General features: G+C 39.3%; 1 protein-coding gene across 4 annotated transcripts in view; it reads left to right on the forward strand.

The window, feature by feature from the left end:
• Positions 1 to 1,216, forward strand: part of UPL7 (ubiquitin-protein ligase 7) — a 331,482-nt gene extending 330,266 nt beyond the window's left edge. For 2 of the 4 annotated variants that reach the window (XR_016261610.1, XR_016261608.1), the window contains 2 exons: positions 435 to 524; positions 1,039 to 1,180. Coding sequence is in view for 1 of the 4 variants with exons in the window: in XM_089435822.1 (XP_089291948.1) it covers positions 435 to 524; positions 1,039 to 1,122 (174 nt within the window). In the remaining 3 variants the exon portion in view is untranslated. Of the gene's footprint in view, positions 1 to 434; positions 525 to 1,038 lie in introns of those variants that run through there. The other 2 variants (XM_089435822.1, XR_016261609.1) reach the window with 2 other exon arrangements.
• The last annotated feature ends 10,825 nt before the right edge of the window (positions 1,217 to 12,041 follow it).

Raw genomic sequence — 12,041 nt, forward strand, 5'->3', positions numbered from 1 at the left:
CGTATCCGTATCTGAATCCTGGTAACTTAGGAACAATGGGAGATGCGTCTGCAGTTTTTGAAATATGGCTTGAATATGACCAAAGGAATCCTATACAGTCGATGTAAATTGTTTGTGTGTATTGGTTGGGTGGATGGGGGTTTGGGGGAGGTTCCCAGACCATTGCCATTTAGGAATTTGCGGGTATGGACAGTGGAAATAATCAACTTTCTCCACCGTATTGGGTGCTTTTTATATTTTCGCCCTGAGGCATATTTCTGTAATGTAGAGTCATTCTAAGTGGATAATTAATGCAAACTTTAGTCACATATTTTCTGGATAGCATGATAGCTTCCGTGTCGATGGATACTATCCTTGTCTGTGAGTTACATATGGAAGAATTCAAGTATTGTGTAGCCTTTAACAAATACTTGCAATTTTATTGGTACATGCAGGTTGCATGTGATACACCACTTTGGGCAATGATTGGAGGACAGGATGTGGAACGGCTTCCGTCTACCTCAACTTGTTATAATACTCTAAAGGTTTGAACTATAATTCACAAAAAATTAGTGAAGGTCCATTTTTTAATAATTCTATCTATTAGTGAGAAAACTTGTTTTGTCTAATGGGTGGTTGGCGAGGTTTGACATCCAGGAATAACCATCTAAAAATCCCAATCCTGGTTCACACCATAAAAGCCCCTACACCATTAGTAGTGTATCCCTATATTAAAAACTTGGGCCTGAATTGTCCCAAAGAACATGACCTGCCTTGTTTCCCTGAGAGTACTACTGCATTTTACTGCTATATATATATATATATATATAGAGTAAAAAATTACAAACATTCCCTCGGATTTTCTGGGCTACGCTATAATTTACAAATTCTTTGCTTATTTGTGAACTTTCCCTGAGCCTTAAATCAACAGGCATAACAGCTTTTGAAGTATTTTGGATTTCATTGCCAAATTCCAGTCTCTTATGTGTGCTATTGTTTCAATGATTAATAAAAAATATGATTCCTTCTTGACAGTATATACTGTTGCTAATCTGACAGCTTCCAACTTACAAACGACTAAGCACGTTGAGGAGCAAGCTCTTATATGCCATTAGGGCGAATGCAGGATTCGAGCTTTCTTGATAGATTGGTAATCAATAATCAATTTTATGTAGTCGTTTCTTAATCTATAAAGAACTTATTATTTCTTTTTATTCCTCCTATAAAGGTATGATAAGGTTGTTTTATTCTAAGTTGAATGTAATATTTAAATTTAACGGGTTCATTCAATGTCTTCTATTTAACGTTGGTTTATACCATATCCAATAAGGATTCAACATCAAGTGGCCTAAAAATATTCGTCTTTTTGCTTCTTTTGTGATATTCTATCTCACATATTCTTTGCAATGTCCATCATTTATGTTTGCAATCCATTTTCAAATTACATAGTATAAGGTTCATTTTCAACTACCAATAGAGTTGAATAACCAGGATGATATTTAAAATGAATATATTTGGTTAAACTCAAGGGACATACGTAAATTTTTCCTTTGTAAAGTAATCTAATCTAAACCAAACTTGAATTATCTGCAATGTCCATCATTTCTGTTTGCAATCCATTCCCAAATTACTTAGAAAGAGGTTCATTTTCAACCACCAATCGAGTTGAGTAACCAGGATGATAATTACAATGAATGTATTTGGTTAAAGTCAAGGAACAAATGTATTTTTTCTTCGTAAAGTAATCTTAACCTAAACCAAACTTTCAAAGATTGAGAGAATTTTTAAAGTCTTCTGTTGACATTACGTTTAGATGTTCGGGGAGGCGAACGAAGCATTGAAGAACTTTATGCCAATATTACAGAGCTGTATATTCAGTATCAGCAATAATTTTTTTAGGAATATATTGGTTTCAAAGATGACTTGTATTCATAGGCTGGAGATGAGCCATTTCCTAAAATGTCAAACTTAAGCTGATGCAATCATGCAAGCATATGTCTGTAATATCTACTATATCTAGGCCTTTTCTGGGCTCAGCCTATTCTATTCTCTGCTACGTGGCATCCATGAAAACGAACTTTTTCCCTATCAAAGGCTCATACGATGTTCTTAGAAACATGATGTTTATTTGTTGTTCATAAGCATTATCAGAAAAATCCCGATAGCCAAGATCATGTAAGGCAAATGTTTGCAACAGGTGGCTCAATAAAGTTGTATCAAGCTTTTTGTGTTGTTTCGATGAACTCTATTAGTATTTTTTATAAGTACTGTAATGAATAGGACTGATACGATGCCAAATGGAGTGCCATTCCATTAGATATTGAAACTTATATTATTTCAGCAGGTGGGAGAAATTTGCTATAACTAATAACTAAACACCTTAGAATGTGTGTCGGGTACAAGGGTCCAATAGGACGGTTGAAATTTTGAGACATATGTTATGTCTGAGGATAATCCATAAGTTACCGGCTTTGCATAGAAAATACAAGGTTACACTAAATGTATGATATTTTTATGGACACATACATGTTGGGTGTGAACTTATGAAAGCACTTTTGTATCATCTAATGGCGGGTTTATATGTATATATTTTTAGCTTATACACGAGTTTTTTGCAATTGTGATTGGGAGTGGAATATAGCAGACTTGAGCTTTCTCTGGAATACACTTGGTGGTCTGTATAGTATGCCAAGGCCAGAGTGCAAGAAATATGCCTCAGATGTCAAATTTGGTGGTTTATGATAAGCCTGTATTCCCTACTCTTGTTTTACAATGATCACAACAATCCTCTACATCACACATGAAAGCTTGCACTTGGCTGATGTCATAATCTACATCTTAGATGTGCTTTGATTTTTAATCCTCTTTGGCTTATATTTCATTTTGGTCAGAGGATAACCAGATAATTTGCGACAATAAAAAAATGATAGAGCTTAGGGAGATGTCACTCATCGTTGGCTTGTATTTTGGAACAAGTCTAATCTATTAGATTACATAGACTTTTTATCATTATGACAATCTGAACATATATTGTCCTTATAACAACTAAGGACCCAATAAGTCAAGTCATGTTATTGAAAACACCATCTGTTTGTATTTAGGATTAGAAGGTCTTCAACGATTTAGCAAGTTGTTCCATGGTTCAATTGTATTTTGACTCTTTCCTATTAAGAACAAATGTCTTTTCCACTTCCACAAGTTCAAATTTACAAAGCTCACCTTTTGTGCTTCATGTACTATTGTAAGAAAACTAGGATTTCATGGCCATAATCTAATTATCTCACTTGTCTACTATAGCTTTTGAGGTTACTGCGAACCCAATAAATTTTCTTTAGGAGAAATTATTCTTCAACAAGGTTTAGAAATCCACAACCTGTTTAGAAATGTGTGGCAGTATCCAAGTCAAAAATGGTAAAAAATCAGCGACAAGATAGTCCTGGTAAAAACCCAGTCAAATCGTGTTAATTTTTCCACTGCTCTATGCTATATTAATTACTTTATCCCAATTCAATTATTCGATTAGCAATCTATTCAACAATAATTAATTCTTCCAATCATCAACAGTAATTGAAGATAGAATAGTAAATGCAATGATAATAGGAGACAATCAACACATCAATAGAAGAAACTAATTTGGTCAAAGACCAGTGAAAAACCCTTTGAAATTCTTCTTCTATTAGATTGCCATAAAATGTTTAGTAAAGAGTACAATGAGCAATATCCGTGAACAAGAGTCAAAGTCAAAGACTTTGACTATCAACCAAGTCAACCAACCATAAATTCAATACACCAATGATGAAAAGTCAAATTTGGTCAACTGTCACAAATATGCAATTCGGTCCAATTCTTCAACAGTCAACGACCAACCCTCCAAACAACTCAGTCAAAGCAACAATAAATGTGGCCTTGAGTGCTAGTCAAATTCAACCCAAAATTGTCAAGGATATCCCAGTCAAACTCGTTCAAAGGAGAGAGAGAATACTATAGTCAAACTTTACAATTTTCCAGCGGTCAAATCAGAGGTCAACACTAGTCAACCTGCCCAGATTGCCTCTGTTCTTGTGCCAATAAATTCAGCCTCAAAAGATCGAACTTTTCCTAGTCAAAGAAAGTCAAACCATGAAGAAAAACTCGGTCAAATAGAAGTCAAACTCTCCCAACAACAATTCAATGTAGAAATTGCCTTCTTGGACCCTTGCACGTGTGAAAGAAAAGCTTCCCTTGACCTGTACGAACCAATCAAATTCAGAGAGAAGAAGAGATGTTGACTTTTTGATGATGCCCAAATGATGTTGAGATCACTTGTATTTATGTGTCAGAGGAGGGTTGATTTGTCCTTAGGCCGACCTTGACAAATTTGACATTGTGGGCTTCACTTCAAAAATACGCTTTCCCATGTCCAAATAAAGTGCTTCAAAGGTAAAAATTGGTCCTCTCGGAAAGAGGAATTTAGTCCCATGATTGGAATTTGTCACTAAGCTGCCAAATTAACACTTCCTCTCAACGAGGGAGAAATTCCAACTACATCATGTAATCATCACAAGTATCCTATCATCATATCATGTCCCATCTTTGCTCAACTCTATCGGTTGGAACAGTCTCAAATCTAAATAAGAAGATTCATCGGGGAGCTACAACTAGCACTCGCTCAGGGAAATGAGGAAGGTCTTATGGGACACACTCACCTCATGTCTATTATAGTAGGGAAGGTCCTATGGGACACTCTCACCCCAAGTCATCTCATCTAGTAATAGGCGAGATACAACTCACTGAGCAAGGATCACAACCATCCCATTATGCAATCAATGGGCGAGATACCACTTTCTATATAAGAGGGAAGGATCATATCCATCCCATTGCTTATTGATCTTCCCAGCAATGGCCCTCAAGAGTCATGTGGTAGAACACTTGCATCATAATCTGAGCTTGTGTGAGATACCCAACTTACCAAAGGTCAGGATCAAACAGCCCCAAGCCTCCTCAACTCGTTGGCCAGACAGGGAGGGACAATCCCAACCACGGGGTTTCCCTCAATGAACCTATGACATATTACATGCATTCGTGGCATAATAAACAATACCCTTAATTCGACTACATATTGTAAAATACCTCTAAAAATCACATTATTTAACCCCCTACCAATATGAACCCAATACACTTTCCGAATTTAAAAAACCCCTACTTTCACTAGATGCTACAGGTATCCATTTTTTCATTAATATTTTTTATACCCCTTTATATTTTTTCATTAACTTTGAGCTCCATTTTTTATACCTGCCAATATAAAAACCCTTTACACCCGATTATATGCTTAATATATTATGTCATTTTTCCCTCAATATATATCCCCCAATATGAATGCACGTGGTATGGTATTACTCCCCTAGTGAAGCCCCTGTGATCCCAACAAGCCTGACTTGTGGGTTTGATGCCAACTGGGGTATACTCTGCTAGACCAAGATAGGGGGAGATACCTGACTTGTCAAAACAGACAATGATCACACACACCCAATGGGTGATAAATAGGGGAGATACCCTATTCTCCAGAGATCCCTCTACCCCATGAGCCCTCAATGCTCCATTCCCGCCTTGGGAGCTCTACCAAAGGGGGAAGAACTATGCTTAGTGTTCTCGATCAGTGAAACCCTTTATCAGGAGGGGTCCCAACTATCAATCTAGTCTACTCTCTAAAGACCAAGAACTTACCTTTTGACATAACCTTGGTCAGAATATGTGCAATTTGCTCATCTGTTGATATGTGATGGAGTCTAACGACTCCTCTCTGCACCATGTCTCAAATGTAATGATATTTGATCTCTATGTGCTTGGACTTGTCATGAAATATGAGTTTCTCTTGCAATCAGATCCCACTCTTGTCAAAATATATCACTGTAGTGTCCAAAACCTGCCTAAACATCTCTCCAAAGAGCTTCCTCAACCAAACTGCTTCATAACTAGCCATGCTAGCGGTAATATACTCTGCCTCAGCAGTACTCAAAGCTACAAACTTCTATTTCCTGCTCATCCAAGATATCATGGTAGAACGAAGGCTAAAACAACATCCATAAGTGCTTTTCTTGTCAACAACGTTTCTTGCCCAATCAACATCGGTATATCCATGAAGTCGAACATGTCTAGCAGAATATCTTAGACCAAGGGTGACCGTCCCATGCAGGTATCTCAAAATGTGTTTGGCAACAATCCAATGTGCATGGAGAGGCTTGGTCATGAATTTACAATCCAATGTGCATGGAGAGGCTTGGTCATGAATTTACTCAATGTGTTCACTACATAGCATATGTCCGGATGGGTGTTCACTAAGAACATCAGATTCCCAATCTACTGTCAATACTCGGTTAAATTCGCCAAATCGAGTCCTAAAACTTCTCCACATAACTTCTTGAAATTCATTTCCGTCGGTTTGGGTAGGGACTTGCATTCTATCATTCCAAATCTCTCCAACAACTTCACGATGTATTTTCCCTATGAAAGGAAAATCTCACCTGGCCTTTGCTACACTTTGTTATAGCGGCCACAACATCCCTCCAAAATTTTTCCTTAGCTTTGTTTTGGAGCCTACCTTTGTAAATCTCAGTAGCTTGTCTTGCATTGCCTAGGTACTTGTGTTTTCATTTGAATTTATCTTTCGCTTTACAACTTGTGTTGCTTACTTGCTTTGCTGTCTAACCACAAGTTGACCCCCTGTGACTTGGTTGCATTTGGTTCTTGCACTGCCTGTGCAAACTACACAGTCCTAGAGGGTAGCCAACATTACTATCATAAATTGTGCAGTGCAGCCCAACAGTGAGCCTTGCTCTCAAGAATTGCGTAGATCAACCCAACAGTGAGCTTTGGCTCCAGAACTGTGCAAACCCAGCTGGCAGCTTGTGTTCAGTTGGGAAACTGTGCAGAGCATGAGAGGCAGCCAAAGCCACTCAACCCAGGAATTGCGTAGAAACATTCCCTCGATTGCTGCCCGATGGATGTGCTGACAGTTTGCCCGGTTCCCTCCAGAACTGCGTAATTTCTCCATGCATACATGGTAGCCTTTCTCGAAAAGCAAAAAAGCAAAAAGGAAAAAAACATCCCTAAAAATATGGATCTATTTTTAGCATTTGGAGTTACACTTGAGTCAATCTCAGAAACTACTGCCACTTGTCGCTTTTTCCTAGATTTTTGGCATGCGCGTCATAAACCCTAAATCGATCAAATCTATTTAATGGACGCTGCGAGAGCTCATTTTCACATTTGATCTTGGAGCTCTGGCATTCCCGAAGCATTTAGCAACCTTCAGCACGACCGACACATCTTTTCCGTGTAAGTTTTGCATTTCAAGTCTTTTACTGCTTTTTTTGTCACTTTTGTTTCCTTGGCTTGTGTGAGCATTGTTTTGCATGTTTTATTGAACGACCGATGGCGTTTTAGTTTGTTTTAACTTGTAAAAGCATTGTTCCAAGTTTTGAATTGCCTTTCTTAAGCGTTACATGCATAACCCCGTTTTTGCACTGACGGTCGCCGTTGTGGTGACTCTCTCCACAAGCTTCGTTGTTCGTCCGTTTGACTGATTTTTGCACTTGATTTGGTTGCATGCATGACCATTTACTCATATCTGCACAGGCAACATGGTTTCCAAGATAGCTGGATCAAAGGATACTGTAGAGAGCAGCACTAGAGATGTGGTTAAACAAGTGCCAATGATCTTGCCCATCTCTACAGACACGCAACTTTTCGTAGAGAAGGATATGAAGATTACATGGCAAGAAATAAAGGACATATTTGTAGGTAGCTTCAAGGAAGATCAACAGGTCTATGTCAACATTCACAAGTCAGGCTTGTACAGGGTTGCATGTAGGTACCTCGCCTTCCCGAGCACATATATCATTCACTGGATTGTCTCACATACCGATCACGAGATGATGTCACTAAACAGTACCAGTGGAACACAACTTGCCACCTTCAGGTCAGAAAACTACCATCAGATGTATCACTTGCCACAATTGGCAAACCACATGGATGCACTGTTCTACACTCCCAACAACAATGTGAAAACTAGAGACATCATGAAGCGTTGAGAAAAAGAGCCATTGAAGTTCAGAGCGACACCCAATCAGGTCTACAAGATGAAGTCACTCAGGAACATGGAAAATTTTAAGGATGGAAAATTATCTTGAAGTTTAAAACATTGGGGAATCTCACTAGGCCCTAATATGCAAACTATGAAATGTTTATTGATATATTTGTAAAATTATTCAAATTTATAATGGTTTTATATATAGTCTCTATATAATGTTGACGATTTTTAAGGTAAAATAATTTTATATTGTAAAGTTTAGGCGAATCTTTTTTAGACAAAATGGTAATTGACGAATCTTTCTTTTGGAAAAAACATGGAAAATTAGCCCACTTGCGAATATTAGCCCCTAAAATTTTCCATTCTCAGGAATGCCTACCAACTCTTGGTTATCTTTGCATGTGCTTGTATGGTCAAGAGAGCAAAGAGGCCTTTCCACAGAGTTGGGTGGTTATGTTGGATCTGTTGGCAAATGAAGGAAGGCCATTCAACTAGTCTGACATGTTCGCTCTTCGGCTGAAAGTGCATGTGTCTAATGCCTGAAGTCCACTTAAGGATGAGCAAGCAAGATTCTTTATGTCCGCATACCTGCTTGATGCAATTGGTGCCCAACAACAGTTCCATGGCATGGGTTGGACATGGACACCAACAGATGATGTTGTGAACATTTATTGCAAGTTGCTCTCTAAGTGCAACTACCAAGGAGTCATGGCGAAGTTGCCTGACCACTTCATCACCTCGGTTTACAAGATGATCTTCGAACAAGATCCACCTTACATGTCCAATGAAGCGATGCAGACATTGCTTAACATTGCAGATTGGTATGCCTCACCTGGTGGCACCTTCATTAAGATGTTTGGCAGAGAGAAACCTCTACACGAGCTACCGAGGTTTGCCATAGACATGTTAGTCATACAAGAGGTTGCATACCACATCTCCACAGGGTTATCAACAAGACTACACAGGAGGAAGAAGGCACCATGGCCTACTCTTCCTTTGCGGATTGGATTGTACAAGATCTGTACCTTGAAGGACACTGATGCTGAGGTTGAGGACTTGCAGAAGTTTGGGTTTGGCACCAAGAGTTTGAATTCGTACCCACACTACATATACAAGAACCATTGTGCGAAGGTGTATTATCCATGGATCCACGGGGCATGTCATTGGCCAAAAGAAGATCCTTGGAGGTATTGCTACAACTCCTCTAGGCTCAATGAACCCGTTAGCATAGCTGTAGAATGGAAAGAAGCACTGAAGGCAGCAACACCATAGGAAGCAACAACAACAACCATAGTTAGCAGCAAATCGACATAAGACAAATGCAAGAGGAAGATTGTCGAGAGTGTAAAGGCTGTGCAAATCTACAAGTTCAGAGAAGATCCTCTTGTTGAGAAGGTAGCTTTGAAGATAGAGGCGAAGAGGCGACAACGTGAAAGGAGAGTAGAATGAAGGAAGAAAGAGAAGAAACATGAACAACAGGAAATGCAAGGCGCACTGACAGAACAAACCGCGCCTATACAGGTTGAGGAATGAGAGTAACCAACAGATGAAGAAGAGGGTGAGTAGGTGCAGGTTCGAGAACTTACTCAGCAGATGGAGTAGATGGTTGAAGCAACAACTATGGAGTTGGAATAGGAGCCACAAGACCAAGACACCAATCTCATGCTGAGAGCATTCGAGGTCGCACCACAGTGTCCACCACCTCTAGAATCAGAACCTGTCCCGAGCAAGCAAGGAGAGGTCGTCCTCCTTGATGATGATCCAGAGATGGATGTGTACAATCCATCATTTGATGAGTCACAACAAAAGATTGTACAATTGCGAAGAAAGCAACTCCTAGATGATCACATATCACCTGCACACATAGTGGAAAGGGTGATTACATCAGATGTTAGAAGACATCCAGCTGCCATGGTTGAGGCTTCTAAGACTTATGTAGAAGCCATGAGTTCAACAGTCAAGTTCTTGATAACAGAGAATGATCGGATGACGAAGGACTTGCAAGAGGCCAGACATAGAACATAACAGTCCGTAGGATCCGCTATGGAAGAAATGAAGAAAGCGATACTTGCTGAAGTATCAACTCTTGAGACCACCATGCAGACATTGTATGGCATGTTTGTCACCGTGTACAAGGCGGTTGTCCATCTATATGGTTTCTAGCAGCAGTGTGTGAAGATAGTCCAAACTCTCAAAGACATCCATGCTGCTATTACACATGTACATGAATGGACAATGAGGTACAAGGGAGCCCCGCTTTACTTGCAAAAGATAATGAAGCCGTAGGCAGAGCTAGACAAAGCATGGATTCAGATGTTGATCCAGAATTATGAGCAACTCCCTCTGCTCATCACCAACATTGAGGCTTCCTATGCACGGTTGTTCAAGAGTCTGGATGTCATAGTGAGGACACATAGGATCCCTTCAATCAGAACCCTCACTCAAGCCATGAGAAAGAACCAAGTCATGCTAGAGGTCGACAGGTACATAGAGTAGTTGATGCACGAAGCCACCAGTGATGACTTGCAACTGAGCTGCAGAAAACATGCGAAAGTACATCGGTGGTCCAACCACACTCAGGACAGTGCTGCACATGCTTTAGGATGAGCTGGACAGAGGTTTTAGAACCATATACCCAGAAGCTATGGAGGCAAGAGTGCGCTTTGATAAAGACATCATCAAACAGTACGGGGACTATTCCACTTTCCATTTTGTGATGTCATTCCGCTCGTGTGTTGCTTTCAGGCTGCGTACTAATACAGGCTTCTAAGGGGCACACTTCCTTTCCCCCTCCCTGTGTTAGAGCCCCCGCATCTCACTTGCTTCCGGCAAAGTTATCACATTTACTTCTGCGCGCTACCACAATCAAGGCATTACTTTACTACCCACTGTTGGGACTCTCCAAACAGTCTGAGGTCTAGTTGGGACTTCATATTGGGGAGATCCCCTGACATGCTGGTGGGTCCAACACTGTCAACATTTCTAGTGCTTGAAGGAGGGCCAAATGACAAGCTGAGCCTTTGAATTTAATTCAAAGACTCCACTGGAAGATGAACCTTACCAACAGAAAAATGAAAGGGCAATATGGGAAGATCAGGGATTCAATTGGAATTTCATCCAAGAATTCATTTTCTTTATTGTAAATTATTTCTTTTCATTTCCTGAGGATGTCAAGAAACTTTTCCAGAGTATACTGTATTTGAGAAAAGATCCGAGACCCGTATTTGATTCCTTTCCTTTGAAGATTGTGAATACAAATTTTGATTTTGATCAACACCCTTCTTCTGAATCTTATGATGACCATCTTCAACTTGATTAGCCTCAAGAGATCAAGACTAATCCTATATCTTTTGTACATACTCCTATACCTTGTAAAATTCTAGATAGATACAAGCCACTCATCTTACCTCTTATACTCCATGATTTCCCTGAAAATTATTAGAAATATCTTCCTAGGTTTGATGGAGAATATGATAACATCACTGCTGAAAAACACATTCAGAATTTTGAAAATTTTCTTGACCTTTTTGAGGTTAAAGAAGATGATGTCAGTATCAAGATTTTTGCTTTATCTTTGCAAAATGGTTTAAAAACTTGCCAGCTGCAATCATTTTCGATTTCCATCAGTTTGTGAAAGTCTTCCTTGATAGATGGGTGATCAAGATGAATCCTTTTCTAATTTTAGAAGAATATAATCAGTTGGAAAGACAACTAGGAGAAACAGTGCAACACTTTTCAGCCAGGTTCAATCAGGTATACCATTCAATCCCTGCTGATGTCAAACCGCCACTCAGATTATCTCTCTTACACTACTCGGATGCCTTTCATCCAGAAATGGAATTTCAATTGAGAGAAAGGAACACTACAACACTTGAAGAAATGCAGGACAATGCAATAGCTATGGAAGTTAATCTACTGGTCAAAAGGTCAAAGTTGAAAGAAGAAGTGAGGGAGAACATAGAGAAGGAACATCTAACATCTTCAGAAGTGA

Source organism: Pinus tabuliformis, chromosome 5_2, assembly GCF_031772625.1.
Source record: "Pinus tabuliformis cultivar Carrire ecotype Pingquan chromosome 5_2, CPIR1, whole genome shotgun sequence".
Taxonomy (NCBI): domain Eukaryota; kingdom Viridiplantae; phylum Streptophyta; class Pinopsida; order Pinales; family Pinaceae; genus Pinus; species Pinus tabuliformis.